The 17,748-nt window shown below is 35.4% G+C and overlaps 2 protein-coding genes across 5 annotated transcripts in view; both read left to right on the top strand.

Moving 5' to 3' along the window:
- The first annotated feature begins 372 nt into the window (after positions 1 to 372).
- Positions 373 to 17,748, top strand: part of LOC118443050 (unconventional myosin-XV-like) — a 51,120-nt gene continuing 33,744 nt past the window's right edge. For 2 of the 4 annotated variants that reach the window (XM_035869487.2, XM_035869494.2), the window contains exons 1-8: positions 373 to 545; positions 910 to 1,084; positions 7,285 to 7,386; positions 13,911 to 14,021; positions 16,759 to 16,847; positions 16,980 to 17,043; positions 17,155 to 17,264; positions 17,464 to 17,748. In XM_035869487.2, the coding sequence (XP_035725380.1) occupies positions 7,366 to 7,386; positions 13,911 to 14,021; positions 16,759 to 16,847; positions 16,980 to 17,043; positions 17,155 to 17,264; positions 17,464 to 17,748 (680 nt within the window). In that variant the 5' untranslated portion in view covers positions 373 to 545; positions 910 to 1,084; positions 7,285 to 7,365. Of the gene's footprint in view, positions 546 to 883; positions 1,085 to 7,284; positions 7,387 to 13,910; positions 14,022 to 16,758; positions 16,848 to 16,979; positions 17,044 to 17,154; positions 17,265 to 17,463 lie in introns of all 4 variants that reach the window. The other 2 variants (XM_035869489.2, XM_035869491.2) reach the window with 2 other exon arrangements.
- On the top strand, positions 11,415 to 13,755 carry LOC146873073 (uncharacterized). The gene is made up of 2 exons (XM_085656251.1): positions 11,415 to 13,589; positions 13,738 to 13,755. Exons 1-2 carry the CDS (start codon positions 11,415 to 11,417, stop codon positions 13,753 to 13,755), a joined length of 2,193 nt encoding a protein of 730 aa, XP_085512377.1.

Here is a 17,748-nt window from a genome sequence, read left to right on the forward strand (position 1 = left end):
ATAATCTTTAAACTAAACTTTATTAAAATTTTCTTATTCGTATCGATGAACTCTTAAAATCTGACTACAATATTTTTTCCCACCCTGTATACAAATACCCTATAGAGGTAGAAATACAGGATGCACCTGCAAGAAGACACCCGCGACAGACAGGAACACCAGACGGTTGTTCGTCGTCAATGACGTGGATCTAAAGTCCTGACATCAGTAGAGGAAAGTAGAAGGAGGAGAAGGTATAGTAGTGGGGCCTGTGTGGGACTGTTTGCCCCACCTGCAAAGAAACAGGTAACGGTACCAGGGTAGTGGATAGTGGCGCTATACGGCAGCTATGGAAACTAAAAGGTTCTTAGGCGAGGTCGAACGGTCGCATACCACGGCACGGGATCGTGTCGCGAAGGCAGTCGGTGCCTGCTCGTCCGGCAACCTTCGAAACGTCGAAAAATAAGTTATATATATGTGTATATACATATAAATACGTATATATATATTGTGGGTGCTTTAGTGATAAATTCATCGGATATTTTAAACGTAACAAGAACGATATAGTAATTATGCTCTTCTAATATCTTAACGTTTACATTTCAACGCATGCGTGATAAATGTGATTATATAGCGCGAGTAAAGGAGTTGAGACATTCGCTATTTCTAAGTTGCCTTTTAGATTAAATAGTATTCCTATCCTATTTCTTCTTTCACTTGTATCTATATATATATTTATATATATATTTATATATATATATATATATATATATATATATATATATACCTGTTTCTGATATATCTTCATCTTTGTTTCTCATATTCTGAAACTCGTCTAAGTTTTTCCCTTGTTAAGATCATCTCTCTTTCCTGTGTTCACGCACGTACTTACTTATTTACTTAGTTACTTATTTACACGCACGTAACCAGAATCGTGTAGAGTGTTGTTACAAGAATCCTCGTGGATCCGACGGAGCTCATCGAACGTGTAACGATCGTTTATATCGATTCTGTGTATTATCAAGAAGACGATATATACGTATATGTACAGAAGAAGTCGAGGATAAATAATAGGAGTAGGGAGAAGCGGCTGATGCGCAGAGAAGTAAGTGAATAATTATTTGTTAATACATCTGTATGTGTGTATGTGTTTTTTTATCTGCTTTGGTAAGTGTATTTTTTCTCTGTACGGAGACATCGATGCTTGGTCAACATCGACGACGCCGTCCAAGCTGTACTTCGCTTCTTGTTCTCTCTCTTTCTCTCACTCTCTTTCTTTTTCTTTTTCTCTCCCTCTCTCTCTTTCTTTCTCTCTCTCTCTCTTTCTCTTTCTCCCTCTCTGTCTCTTATTCTCTCACTCTTTTTCTCTACCTCTCTCTCTCTCTCTATCTCTTTCTTTTACTTTTCTACTTTTAATTTTTCTCATCATTCCTTTTCGGAGATTTCAATGCGTGACGCTTTTTTTCACTACGAACCTCTTCTTTCAATCCTTTCTTTTCTGTTCTCGTTGATCTGGTCTCTCTCATAGTCTCGCTACGTTTTCTTCTTCTCGCATGAGTTCTCAAGAGAGCGTCAGCACATTTTCTAGATTATGTTACACATTGTTCAGGACAAAGAAACCGTAGAGTACTAACGCGAGAATTTCTGTCATCGTATTCATCTAGCGATAAATAATTCTTTTTATATTTTTAATTGTTATTTCATTTATTATTGATTTCATTAAGATGCACAACAATTTATTAATCGTTTATATCTCATTAAGTAGGTTAGAGTGTAGTAAAACATATATTTGCTTATGTATATTTTACATATAAATTTATATATATATAAGAAGGTTAAATATTATTTTTCAAAATTCTTAGAGAAAAGAAATTAAGTTAGATTGGAAGGAGGACAGGTTATACGAGTTCTCCATCGACATACCTACATCGAATATTCCTCTTCGAATCATGCTTGGATGCCAGTGGACGTGCCAGATCGTACCCTTTCTCTGCCATAAACGCCGAGGAGTCGAACATCGTCGTTTGCAAATTCCTTTCTGCCTTAGCTATCATCGATGTTGACAGAGAGGAAGGAAGAAAGAGAAACAGAGAAAATGAGAGATACGGAGAGAGAAAAAGAGAAATAGAGAAAAAGAAGCAGAAAGAGAAATAGAGAAACAGAGAAAGAGGAAGAGAGAGAGAGATAGAGGGAGAAAGAGGAAGAGAGAGTGGGGGAGGAGGGAAAGAGAAATGTGCATTGGGACTCGCAAGGGTAACGGACGAATTCTTATGAACACGAGTGAAATCATTTTCTCGATGACCTTCGATGATGCAGTGTCCTTCCACTGTGTTAAAATTGCGATTTCCTTCAAGAATCCAATCTCATGAGAAAATTTTTCTATTTCTATCGGATTACCTATCATTATTCATATTATTAATTATAATTATTATTATCGCTCGAATCGAAATATTTATAAGTTATTCGATAACTTATGACGATACGTAAACAAGCGAGTCGAAATAAGAAGCGTTAATAATATTAGCTTCAAATGTATTCATGCTAGTTGAGTTTGTTTTGTCGGGTCGAGAGAGTGGAAACATTGTCTATAAGTTACAGACACTTTATTATTTTTAGTTCGAGTCTTGATAATCGAGGAACGTTCAATGAAAAGTTGGTGTAATTAAGCTATAATTAGTATGTCTACGTAACTAATGTTCTATTGGTCGTCATAAATTTCGAGTCCGGAACGATCTGATCTGATACGAATGAACGGTTAAAGCGAAAGTATTCGAGGACAATGATTCGTGTGACCTCTTTCTTTCTTTCTCTCTCTCTCTTTCTCTCTCTTTCTTTCTCTCTTTCTCTCTTTCTCTCTCTCTCTCTCTCTCTCTCTTTGTCTTTCTCTTTCTATTGTCAACCGACAGCTTATATTCCGTTATTAATGTTCACTCAAAGTTCCAATATGATGGATACACTTTACAGTATAAAATATGCATTCAATTAATTGGCAAAGGGAACGAGCTCCTATTAACTATAACTTCTAAAGAGAACGTATTTCCTTTATTATTATTCCTGTCGTGAAACTGCATACTCTTTGAAAATCGCTCTCGTTTCAAAGCTGGCATGATTACAATTTATCTATGTATATATAAGTCTATGTGTGTCTATATATATATATATATATATATATATATATATATATATATACAAATGTATCAGAATACATCAACACGCTCCATGTATAAAATTTGTCTCTTGATTCGATTATTATTATTTTTCATAATAATGATATAAGGTTTTTTTATGTTTTAACAATATCACCAAAAAAAGAACAATAAAACGATTCCTATATTAAGAAGGAGAAGTTCAATATAAAAAAGAAAAGAAAATGAATATTTTCTCTTTCGATAATATTTTCGCATGAGTTCGTTATCTTGATATATTTATTTTTACGTGGTGCGTAATTAGAACGACAAAGTTATCGACTGAAAAGAAAAGAAAAGACGAAAAACCCGTTCTTATCTCTCAAATTATAGTATTTTAAAATTTTTGATTTTAAATTTATGATATTTGTCGAATCGAAGTGACGATAACGTGCCGTTATTATTAGGAAGTGAATTTAGGAAGTGAAAATTCAAGAACTTTCTTCTTGAATTTTATTTCCCTCTCAACTCGATTGAGATCAACGCCTTTCTTGCGTATACACGCACACATATCCACACACACGCGTGCGCGCGCGCGCGCGCGTGTGCATACACAAAAGTATACATAACAATATTCTTACGTGTCGGAACATTTGATCTCTGTCTGTCTATTTCTTTCTCTTTTACTCGTCAAGAATATTAAATATTAACGCTCGTTCTCCTCACATTATCATAATGTCACTTAAAACAACAGAAAAATTGTAACGCGCATGTACCGTTATAGGAAAGGGGATAATTATCGCATACTATGTGAACGAAACTACTAATATCGTTTTGCTTTTAGGTACTTTCATAATTTTTACTTTAATTTTATTTAATGTCCGATTCAATTATAAACATCGAAAGTTATTTTCAAAATTGATTAATTTTCTTTACTTTCTAACAAGATTAGCTTTTATTACAAATTTTCAAACTATTAGAATAAAATGTGATATATCAAAAAAACGTTAGAAGTTATTGCTCTCTTAGAAAGTAGATTGAACAACTCCACTTTCTTTATCAAATTTCTTGATCTCATGATTAATGTTTAACATTAAAATGATATGATGAAATTGATTGATTTTATTTTTCTTAAAAACATTTCATATTGCATATATCCTTCTTATATACAAATAATATGATAAAATATTTAATACTATTAAATACAGCGATAGGATAATATAAAAAAACATGTGAATTTTTTTTATTTCAATTGGTATTTATGAGAAACGCGATCACGAATTACATAAGATTCTTGTATCACCGTAGTCAGACTTCTGCTGCTGCTGTTGCTTCTGCTGCTTTCTCTGTCTGACCTGGATAGCAGCTCGACGAAATCTCGATTCTCCATAGCTATCGATGTTAGCTCGGTAATCCAGACTCTCCCATCATTCAAGGGTCCAGACATTCAATGCTATCCTCTTCCTACGAGAGTCAGTTTAAACACGAACAGCAGACAGAGAAAATATACGATCAATTTTATATAACAGTAGACTAGCGTTGCGTTCTCTTTCTCTATTGTCGCATCAATCAGGTTAAAACAATACCCTAGACATTGTTCCTTTCCATTCTGTTTATTTGTTTGAATACTTACGTAAATAATCATGTGGTCGAATTTTACGAAAAATTAAACAGCAAATGACGAAACGAAACGACGATGAGCGTGTGTAAAAGCGAACAAGAATTTCAAGAAAGTAATCAATGTATTTCCTGGGGGAAAATGCCTGCGGCTTGTGCAACACTCGAAGCGATTAATGAACCTTAATGGTTATTCTGTTAGCGTTCGCATAATCGCGGTATGACGAATTAGAAGCACGAAGATGATCATAAAACTAGTCGAGTGTATTTTCTATTTTTCCTAGTGTCAATGACGAAGAAATAGATAAATATAGGAAGGGGAGAAGGTGGACGTTCGTCTCTTCGAGGACAATGGACAATCGATGATGTCGAAAGGGCAAATTATTTCTCTCTCTCTCTTTCTCTCTCTCTCTCTCTCTCTCTCTTTTTCTCTCTCTCTCTCTCTTTCTCTTTCTTTCTTCTATTTGTCCTCCTATTGTTTTCAATCTCATTGTCAGTATGTCTCTTTACTACCTCGTTACTATCACAGACTCATATAGTAAAAGTGATTAAAGACACATTACTAGACATACAAGTCCAGAAAGACGATTTCTCTATTGATTAAAGAATAACAATGTAGTTTATACAATTTTTACAGACTTTCGATTAAACGATATTAGATCTAGAACTTCATCCGTTCCAAGAAAAATCATAGAACTTCGTAGGACATGAGATCTTAAATCCTTCGTTCAATGTTGTCTCAAACACGTGGATGAAGTTAAAGAAATACGCGAGAGCAACAGAGATCGAGGGTGACTAATAAAATTAACATAAGATTGCGAAATACATTCCATAAGCTAGTCGTATGAGTGGTGAATAACGGCTAAGAAACTTTTACTCGCTCATTTATACGCATGATCGATGCCTATTCCGACTCTCATTCTATTCCTTTTTCTTCTTCTTCTTCTTCTTCTTCTCATCCGTTTCAATGATCACTGTCTTTATCTTCCAATGAGGAAACCATAGATGTTTCTTCTAATGTCATTTTGAACTTTGTGAATGAACGATTATTAAGTTTTGTATGGATTTAAATAATATACACGATATTTTCAACTCTTACGTTGTTATACCTTTAATTATATTACATAGATAGATTTCGAAAAATAAATATTAATGTAAATAATTTGTTATTGTGCAAACGAGATTACAAGTTTCTAATATTGTATAATATGATACGATGTTATATGCGCTCTAATATTATGCTCGATGTTACTTTATCATTATTTGGAACTACCCAGTCAGAACTTAGAAATTTTATATGCAATATTGTCTTTAAAGAAAAACAAAAAAAGAAAAAAAAGAAAAATGAAAAAATGGAAAAATGAAAAAAAAGAAAGAAAGGAAGAAAGAGAAAAGAAAAAAAAATTAACATATAGGTATTATAACTTACTCATAGGAGTAACATATTATTTCTTAAGATAACACTAACACGTAGATACTCTTACGAAATTTCCGGCATTTCTTAAACAGGAGGCGATCGATATCGATGTTTCTTCACGCGAAGGAGGGAAGTCTCTGTATATACATATATTACGTACGTAAATGTATATGTATAAATATTTACGTAAGAAGAAAATTCTTTTCTCGGGTTGGGTCCATCATGATATTTTCGATTGAAAATACCATCGTCACATCCAATCATTTCGGCCACCAATTTATAAGATTACTTTTTAAATGATCGGAGAATCCGCATTCCGCTCGGTTGAATCGTCTTTCAAGGTCTCGGTCTATCTCCTCAAAAAGTGTTAAATTCATCTTAAATAATCCAAAGCTACAGATGAAATATCACAAATTTAATGCATTGTTTGTCCTCTTTTCTATCATTATCTACATACTACAAAAAAAAGTTTTACCTTCAATAAACAAAAGTGTATATACGTAACTCAAAATACTTTCATAATAAATTATTTTAGAAAAAGTTGATTATCAAGTTACTTAATATTAATTTTCGCGCGTTTCCCACTTTTTTTTCTTCGCTTTTTTGATTTTGACCTACTTTAAAATCCAATGAATTAAATTACTCCGCTATTTTTCTTAATGGACAAATGTCAAATTCAATCGAATGAAGAACGTGCCGAATGAATCAGGAAGTCGATGAAGTTAAGGAGCTCGTGAAATGATGTGTCCGTTAGAAGCCATCGATGGAATAATAATTATTTTTTCTTTACGAACTTGTCGCGAATATGCATAGTACGTCATCGTTCGTGATCATCGATGATCTTACGAAGTTGTGTCGTGCGAGGAGTTGCATAATGCATTGCACAAGCCCTCATTCTTACGTTTTCCATACATATGGCACGTTGATCGCCGTAAAATTGTGCTCATTAAAATGATAGTTTAAGAATTAAAAATTTAATCGAAATAATTCGACGACATTTTTTTTCTGTCTTATTTTTTTTCCTTTTTCTTTCTTTCTTTTTTTTCAAGTATGTATTATATCATTATTGTAAGAGAAATAATGATTTGTTATGTCGATCTCATTCACACGTTATATTATTGACAATTTTAATTTGTAATTTTTCAGAAATAGGAAGCTGAAACTGAGGTAGCGTACAAAATGTGGATAACGGGTATCATTCGAAGATCAGCCTAATCTCATTTCAAGATGTACGCTGAGTGGCAAAAGGTAAGAATGATTTCTAGCCGTCATTTTTAATAAGAAGAAATGATCAACTTGAGATAAGCAATTCGGATAATTCGTTTCAAATGAAAGGATTTTATTATTTTAATGCAAAAATATTATATAAACTTCCGGATATAAAGAAACACGATACTTACGACAAGAAAAAAGTCGTAAATTTATAGTAATATTAACACAAAATCAGTAAATAAGAAAGTCGTTTCATGTGTATCTTTCTTTTTTTCTTTATTGGGTGCAGCAAACGTTGCATAATATCTTTCTCAGTAATTTCAAAACAGTTTTCCTTTAAACGCGAACACACAGAAAGTGCTATTTTCGTGTATCCATTGCGTGTTTTCATGACGAACTTCATGCACGTTAAACTCGAATGACGTCTCTTCGATCTCGTTAACTCACGTAACAACCGATCATCCTAGATTCGATCAAGACAGGTTTTCTACTCTTTCGTCGATTAGATTAAGTCGGACACATAGAACACATTGTACGTTTTAACGATTTTCACAACACATCGTGATGTATCGTGAACTAATAACAACTATAATCCATTCCAATGTTGGACATTTTATGATTAATGAATTAAATTTGCCAACATTTATGATTACGAAAGTTATTCGATTTTATATCTTTTATTCTGAGAAAATTAAATTCTCTTTATATATTTAAAATTTACAATCGTGAGGATTATAACATTTACTTCTTTTTTTCCTTCTTCATACTTTTTATATCAACAATAGAAATAAATAATGAATAATGAATAATGAGATGAATTAAGCTTATCTTAATGAATTTCAAGAAAAAGAAAGAAAAATGGGGAGAAGGTCGATAAAGTCTTGAAAAAAGGAAAAAAAAAATATTTCCCACGAAGGGATGGCCACGGTTTTATCATGGTGTTGTTTACGTTGTCTCGATCTTGCGCTAGGATCACCTTTTGCTTGCGCTCGGTGTCAATGATCTAGGCACACGCAATTGCGTCGTGTAACCGCGGCAACTTTCGAATGCCTTTGCACGTTCCTCACATTACTGTTGAACAACATCGAGAAGAGAGAAGATTTTGAGGTGTTCTCAAACTAGCTAAGGGATTAGGCAACGTTGATGCTTGTTATCATTCGAGGCAACGATTTATGAAATAACTTTTGATGAAAACAATCCTATTTTACTGAATTCATCATATTCATATACAGAGCGAGTCAATAATTATTCCTTTTATTTAATATCTTTAGAAATAAAAATATTTTGTTTAGATTTTGTACGATAATATATATATATATATAAAATATATATATAAAATAAATATATATAAAAAATAAATTAATAAGAACAAAAATAATAATATAAATGGATATAATACAGAGAAGATGTAAATGAATAAAATTTTGAATATTTCTTATTTTATATTAAATACTTTTATTTCAATGATATACGTATCGTAATTCCAATCATAAATTTTTTATTTCATCCTGAAGATAGTGAATGAAAAAGTATTGTCTCGACTTGTATACACATTTATATTGTCTTGCATTTTACAATTTATTTAATTAGATCACGAAAACACGAGATTTTAAACGAATTTTTTAAATACTTTTTGGGATTTACAATTCTCGAATATTTTTGGAAACATTCATGACAATTTTACACGTATAAATATATTAATAAATATATTCGTATAATAAATAATTCTTATAAATAAAACGAAAGAGAGAGAGAGAGAGAGAGAGAGAAACAGGATGGCGTTTCCCAGTACTCGGTATAGCCGATGAGGACGATTTAACAATTCCGAAGGTAATTACCCCTGAACGAGCGCGCGGGCTTTTAACTTGAGTAAAAGTGAAAACGTAGTGGAATACGCGGAGGTACTTACACGTGTATATAAAAGAATTTACATGCGAGAAATAATTCGTCTGGAATATCTCTTGCTACGACATTACGTTTAACACTCTTCTTTTTCTATTTTTTCTTTTTTCTTCACATATCTTTCTATTGTACGTTGAAATAGAATACATTTGTGACATACATGTATACATACGTACATACATACATACATACATACATACATACATACATATATATATATATATATATATATGTGTGTATGCAAAATACTTCTCGCATAAAGACTGAGGAAAATGTTTGAAGTGAATTTTTCTGCAACACTTGGATGAAATGAAAAAATAAAAAGATGGAAAGGAAAAAACAAGAACATAGAAAAAATGTAAAACATATTCACCCATATTATACATAGATATAAACATACATGCATATATATATATATATATGTATACACATACATAGATACATCGAGGCTCGAAATTCAGTAACACATTTCATGCGAAAATAATACTCTTTTACGAATGCAATCAGTTTTTACAATCGACAGAGACGTTGCGTCTGTAGCACAACGCTCATTAGATTCGCTTCCCGTTCGTTTTCCAAGTCCGAGCTTAATATCCACCGTCTCTAACACTGCTATATAAGTTTGTACACGTATTTAGCGCGTAATTTATATAAGAAGAGAGGCACGGTTGGTTCCACCCCAAAGCACTTCGATTCACTGGCGTCAGCATCGTCGTCGTTAATATTACAAGAACTTAAGAAATTAAGAAACTCTGATCTTTCTACTCAACTATTAGACGAGTCTTCAAAGTCGCCGCGATCGGAGGAAATGAAGAAGTTGTTAATGAAATACTTAAAAGAACGAGTTTCGTTTGGCTCGTCGCATTCAAAATCGAAATCTTCATTCTGTGATCTTTATGCACGGTAATTAAACTTGTGCTTTAATTAAAAACGTATACGCCACTGTGCGCACGAAGCAATTGTTGCGGAGCGAAGAACCTCCAACTTAGTCTCAGTGCTGCATCGAACATCCTCGAGTTCGGATCCAATTCGAAATTTTTCTTCGACGAAGAAATAAGGACCTACGTGATTTTTTGTTTTTTTCAACGATCCAAAATCGTTTCGTATCGTCCAAATCTCGACGTACCTTTAAAAAAACAATACTACTACCTTCAAAACTACCTGATTACATTCGAACGACGTTTCAAGACATGGAACCGTTAACGAATTCTACGTGAGCAGCAGGAATTTTTCGAGCTTGACTAACCCAATAAACTCGATAGAAGCCTCGTCCGTGACCTCCTAACTTCCTTAAGCCGAAACTTAACATGCGCCGCGCCGAGTGTCGATAAACTCAAAAAAAAAGCAAAAGAAAAGAAAAAAAAATATCACGTCGTCAAACGAGGATACCGATTCGATTCTCTTAGAATTTTCACGAAGATTTACGGTGAGGAAAGGATCGAGAGGAAAGAGGAAACTATATAAGCGTATCACATGCGAACTGGACACGCCAAAAGAACGCTAACGAGTCGGCAACGAGGTCGAGTCCACGAACTTGTCATGGAGTACCAGAAATATGTCGATATTTAAGTGGAACTAAAACTGGTATCGGTGTCTTCGACCGCTAGTTGCTGACATTTGTTTGAACTTTCATATATCTATCCACACCGGAGCAAAGGATAACTCGCAAGCGAGTCTTCGGGAAAGCGAACTCTAAGCATCTTGGTGTATTTGCAAGGATGCATCGTTAAATACTACGATATGGGTTAAACGAGATTTGATTCAGGTAGAGTGTCTCATTTCTTCGCAATTAGAACGTCGAACCAGTTTATACTAGATGAGTTAATGAGTGAACGAATGAATTTCACAAATAACAGCTGCGAACAAAGAAACGAGTTAATATGATCGATTATCGAGTACCATTGTGAAACGATACGAGAAAGTCGAATTCTCGAGAAGCCACGTCCGATGGGATTTCGATAGGAAGGGGAGAATTTCCATCATCAGAGATTTCTCCATTCTTGACGATAAGTTCAGCTACGTGCATACGTGTATGCTCGCGCATGGTAGCTCGATGACCTTGAAAGGTACGAACTGTGACCAACAGTGCTTTCTCGCGTGGGTGAGACGAGAATTAATGGATTTTCAAAGAGATATAGAGACAGAGTGGATTGATCGTCGGGATGAACAGAACGTCGAGTTGTGCTAGCAGCACGAAGAAATCCGCTTCTTCGAGGACACAGACAACTATAACGACAACGACAACAACAACGAAAACGACAAGGACAACGACAACAACGACATCCTCCTCCTCCTCTTTGACGTCATCGCGAAATGCACGCTCGGAGGCTTTCTACGCGAGCGTGAAACCGTTATCCGCTCGACGTGCATTGCATAATTCTGCCGGCCCAGACCCAGATGCGAATTCCGCTCCAAATTCTTGCGGAACGGCGGAACGAACGAGCAAAGGATATCAGACTTCCGGTCGTCCTAGGAACCACGGAATAACAACAGGGACAGGAATTAATAAAAGCGATAACGGTAAAAATTCAACGACAAATAAATCGATCAAACGAGAATCCTTTCTTCCATGCGTGTCAGCGATCTCGAGAAAAGAGATCCTCAAGAAAAGCTGCACGAAGAATGATGATATATTCGTCGATACGAGATTTACTGACAGCCTTCGGCCAAATTGTCGGGTACGTTCAACGATCGAGATCGACGATGAACGTATTAGACCAAAGACTCTTCCTTCGATGGCAAGAAGACTACGAACTGAAAGAGACTTCAAACAAGTCTCCAGACGAGATATCCTCCGAAGGAGAGACAGTGTGGACGTTGTTACGCTTCGAGCGACCTCTTACGGAGGTTCAACTCGGCTCACTGGAAAGAGTGTCTGTGGGAAAGAATGTCTTGAGGTAAAAGGTAACACGATTGGATCTAACTCGAGTACGTCGACGAGCGTCTCGAATGACACCAGGTCAAGAGCAGCACGATCAACAGGCTCTTTGCAGCGTGCTAGGTGGGGCAAAGATGAAGAAGAAGAATGTGATTCTAGATCTCCGGCTGGTTCTGATCTCTTGACAATTAGCGACACGCTTCGGGACATTAACCGCGACCTTGTACCAAGACCGTCGACCTTGCCCAAGATCGTACACGGTTCAAGATCCTCCCGTAGTGGCAACGAAGATTGGTGTTATTTCAGATCAGATCCCGTGAAGAAAGAGCCACCGGTTTATGGTAGGATAAGAAGAAGAAAAACATCTTTACCTATTGCAGCTTCTTTCGAGGACTCCTCAAATTCAAATACTCTATCCAGGTACATGAAGGCTCGTAAAAATTCACAAGGTTCTCGATCAAACACTCTGGAAACGTATTCTCTCGTTGGCAAAATCAATAGACGTTTAAGAAATCATCCTCTTCCTGACGGTTTTACTTATCGAGCTAAATCTGACTCGAATCTCGCAGAAGCTACTATGAAGTCTACAGATATGAAAAAGAATGCAATTTATGCTAAGGTATCTCGAAAAACTGGCATATCTCATGACATTGAAAAGATCGAACCGGAAACTAGTGTTCATCAAGCAATGTCCAGGAGAAGGATTATTCAAAACGCAGTTCAGTCTGAATCTTTGGATAGAAGAAAAGTATCTCGCGCGAGGGACGATCGGAATTTCATTCAAACTAATTCGGAAAAGATTTATGTACGATCAAATTTAAATTCGAACGATCGTCTTGGTGAACTCTCAAGATACGACGGTTTAACCGGTCAAGAACGACAAGATATCTGTAGAATATCGAAAATCGATCCTAAGAATGATTATTATCAATTGGAGAATTCCGTTCGGCATAAAACGCACGATAGTAGATACAGATCGAAATCTCAAAGCAGGTTGATAGAAATTCGTAACTCTAATCGTGAAAATCTTCCTTCGGTCGCATCAATGCCGTTTAATAGATTGTCAAGTACACTTCCAAGCTACGCAAAAACATCGAGAAAGTTTTCCACTTCCAGCGTGTCCGTTCACGCGGCTTGTACCGAGCCGCAAAATTTCGACGATCGGAGACGATTATCAAGAGAAACTGGAACGTTGTCGAAGTTAACGAAGGAGAGATCGAATTGCCTGAAGAAATCAGCCGGCATGGTTGCTGCTGCTGCTTCTCTTGCTGTTGCTGCTACTCACTCGAGGAATTGTAGCGAGACCGATACCATAGCCCGTTCTAAGTCATCCACTGTCACGACGAGTTCCTCGATTTTTGGATTCTGTACAGGAAAGAGAAGAGTTCAAGCAAGAGAGACGAATAAAGAGAAAACTATGAACGTTGAATTTTCCTATCCGCGGTGGCACTTAAAAACGGTGCTTTATATTTATCAAAAGAAATTAAAATGTTCTGTTTTTTGGAATTTTTCATAATAATCGTGATTATTATATACTTCGTTAAAATTTTTTTAAACGTTGTTTTGTAAAGTATTCTCTACGTTTTTTAAAATGTTAACTTTTAAAGAAAAAGAAAATTAATTAATTTTCATGAGTTTTTACCTTGAAAAAAATTTTCTTAAAATTGCCTCTGTCAAAGAATCCAAAAAACATTTTCTTAGTAAGATAATTGACGCCAATGATTTGTCATTAATCCCAAATGATTTTGTTATAAAACTCGTCTTTTTTTTCTTTCCGTAGGGTGAATTGGTATGGTTCGACCCCGGTGTCGGCCATGTTTTACCAGGTGAAGTTTTGGAGTATCATAGAGCCGCCAATGTCCTCTCAGTTCAAGCCGTAATTGCTGGCAAGGTAAGAATCAACAAAAAAATTTCGTTACGACACGATAAACGCAACTTTTACTAGGGAAGTTTGATCATCGCACGTATGAAGGAGAAGAAAAAAAAATGAAAATGATTAAAAGGCAGACCGCTTGTAACTGAATAGTAAGCGGTGAACATGTTGCGGTCTGAAGCTTCACTTTCTTGAACGAAAAGAGGTCGTTGCTCTCTCGCGCTTCTTCTTCATCGACGTCTTACATATGTATGTACATACACATACACATATGCACATGCATACATCGCGTACTGACCCACAATCGTAGTCTCATTGGAATAGTACAGAAAATACGATTCCTTCAATGAATTATCACGAAACGATGAGTCAGCTGATTGTTTTCAATCAATAGTTAAATCAATTTCATTACTTTATCGATTTGTAATTAATCTCACGGAGTTTCTTTATTTCTTTTTTTTTTTAAATCCAATCAACCATCAAAGATCGCTCGAACAGACTTTTTCTGAGATTCTTTTATAAAAGTTTTACCTTGCCATAGGGATTTGTGAGAATCAAATTACGCCGATAAATAGACGACGTAACGCCGGAAAGAAGAAGAATAAAAAGAAGAGGGAGGGAGAAAGAAAGAAAGAGAAAGAGCATGAATGACGTAGAGTCGAGCTCTCGTCTTGTCTAACTAACGGAATATACAAATGAATAAGGGATGTACGTGTATGGTAGAACGGCTAGAAAGTCCAATCAAACACGGTGTAGATTATTCGGATGCCGTGCATACTATGGCGGATAGCTCGAAATATTTCCGCGAAAGTGGCCTGTATAACAAAATTACGTGTGGTGAGCCGATAGACCGCCGATACCGACGTCCGATCGTGGCGTGAAAGTGCATATCGGAAGAAAAAAAAAAATAATAAGAAGTAACGTGTTGCCTCGGCACTTGCAACACTTCTCCGTAGACTTTCAGGTTCCAAGGACATCGCAAGAGGAACGCGAACGTTCGACGTTCTTCTTTCATCGATCGATCCTTCCTACTTCCGACATAATAGAATTAAATAAAAAATTATATGAAAAATTAAATCAAATTAATATGAAATTAATAAATTTTTTATATAAACTCGCGTTCCAATTAACGTTAATTTAAGAACTAAAGTATAATCATTGGAATAATTTTTTGGAAACACCGATAAATTTCTTCTTTTATGTAATATAGCTCAAGTCACAATTGAAAAAATCAATATCACCCAATGATAAAAACGAATCATGTTCGACTCCGTTCGTTATTTAATTACACGATCGATACAAATCGTCTTCACGTGCTTTGATTTAACAATGAACATATTTATCTTCCTGTCGGTGCTTTGTTTCGAGTCCGTAAGCTCGTCGATGTTAAAAGTATTGTTCAACGGTGTCGCATTATAAATGACATTTCTCATGAGCGTAATGAATGATAAATCTAAATTCGTATAAGAAGCATGTTAAATTTTTAACGATTTATAAATAAAAGATAATAGGAAAATTCTTGCAAAAGTAATATAATTAATAAAGTATGATTAATGAATTGTAAAAAAAGCAAAACGGTAGAAGTTATTAACCGTGGTAGATAATCAGGATTACAGGAAATAGGGTTCATTTACGAATGAGTTGCCGATGTAACATTCTTTATTACCTTCCTCCGTGAAACAGACCGGTTTTCGAGGAAAAGAAAACTTATTTCACCTGTACTCCGTTTTGGTGTAGCTTGTCGGCCAAGAAAATGAGAGAGACTAATATTTTTTCGCGGTTGAATCCTACATACATTATATTACAAACATGCACTGGAATGAGCTCGACGCCAATGGAATTGCAACTACAAACTCAAGCAGGCCGGTATCCGGTTAGGTCTCACGTGAGTGGCTCTCGCGTCTTATGTGAATTCGCACAAATCTTCCTTTTTTTGCCTGACATTCTCTCTCTCTCTCTCTCTCTCTCTCTCTCTCTCTCTCTCTCTCTGTCTCTGTCTCTCAGTCTCTCTCTCTCTCTCTCTCTCTCTCTCTTTCTCTCTCTCTCTCTCTCTGTCTCTGCTTCTCTGTCTCTCTATCTCTTTCTCTCTCTTTCTCTTGAGGGAGAGGCTGGGTTGTAGTTATCGAGAAAACGTGGTAAAAAGTGCCGTGAAGAAAGACACTGTCATGAAAGTTCCACGAAGGTGTACGAAGTAAGGCAGTACAACTTCAGGAAATTTTATTTATAAATTTAACGAAAAAAATCAAAAGGAATAATGAAAAAAAACATGTTAATGTAAAATATATCGATAAAACTATTTCTCAGCTAAATGAGTCGAGAAATAGAATGAGAGAGTAGAAGGATTGTGATAACCTGATTAGTTTAATTCGATAATTATCTGTCTCTCTCTTTTTCTCTATGCAATTATATTGGAAATAAAAAATTAGTTGGTATACTAGAATAAACGATGTTATCTTAGACTAATAAGATTAACTAACCGATTTGCTTAAGAAGATTGAAAGGATCCTTAAAAATATAGGAATTATTCAGGATACAAAAAAAAAGAAGTGGGAATTTCATACGGAATTAACGAAACCAAAGTCAAGGTTACGGAGAAATTACTAAAACCCGGTTCACCGGTTTACAGTAACATTGCGTAGGAGTAACATGACACAATGAATTTTGATGTTATCGCGATGCCGCTAGCATCGCCAAAATTGAAATGTTCGAATGACGATCAAGGATGATCTATTAAAGAAACACGTATTGATTGTAGCCGCAGATATTCACCCTGACAAATCTAAGCGGAGTGAGACCGAGGCAAGATCTCGGACAAAATGGCGTCGAAGATATGATTCAGTTGTCGTAAGTTTTTATGACCATTTACTATTTTATATGTATATACATGCATACTTATATACCTCGTAACGTCGTGTACTTATATACATCGTAATAATCGATCGATTTCTCTCTACTTATACGAAATTAAAATTCCAGTGACCTTAACGAGGCGTCGTTATTATGGAATTTGAAGATCCGTTATGATAAGGAACTAATTTATGTAAGTTTTAAATCTTTTAAAAAAATCGATTTCCGTATGTCGAACCTATATGTTATTTTTTTCTTTTTCTTTTTTTTTTGATTTATTAATGTTTATTCGTAATAACTACAGACATACACGGGCAGCATTCTCGTCGCTGTAAATCCGTACAAAATGTTCGACATTTACGGTCTGGACCAGGTGAAACTTTATGAAGGCCGGATTCTTGGCACATTGCCGCCGTAAGTATCGATCGATCGATCGTCTTAATCGAATTCTTCGATATGAGTAACACAATGGAAAAAGACTCTATCGTAAATTTTACGATAATACTATTTTCCGGTTAAATGAGCCAATAAATGAAACGAGAGAAGTAAACTGATAGGTAGCTTATATATCTATTGATTTAATTCATTAATCATTTTATTATTTCTTTTGTAGGCATCTCTTTGCTGTAGGATCTTCGGCTTATAGCCAGGTAACTGCAGCCAACAACGCTAGTGCCAATCAAGTCGTCGTCATTTCCGGAGAATCCGGTTCAGGAAAAACGGAATCGACGAAACTGGTGATGCAGTATTTAGCGGCCGTGAACCGTGCACCTAACAATCTGGTCACGGAACAAATTCTCGAGGCGACGCCGTTACTGGAAAGCTTTGGGAATGCGAAAACACCGAGAAACGACAACAGCAGTAGATTTGGAAAATATTTAGAGGTTCATTTTAGAGA

This window comes from Vespa mandarinia, chromosome 4, assembly GCF_050613455.1.
Source record: "Vespa mandarinia isolate Hongniang chromosome 4, ASM5061345v1, whole genome shotgun sequence".
Taxonomy (NCBI): Eukaryota; Metazoa; Arthropoda; class Insecta; order Hymenoptera; family Vespidae; genus Vespa; species Vespa mandarinia.

Excerpts from the sequence above, each read along its gene's own strand:
- LOC146873073 (XM_085656251.1), top strand. The coding sequence starts at position 11,415 with ATGAACAGAACGTCGAGTTGTGCTAGCAGCACGAAGAAATCCGCTTCT.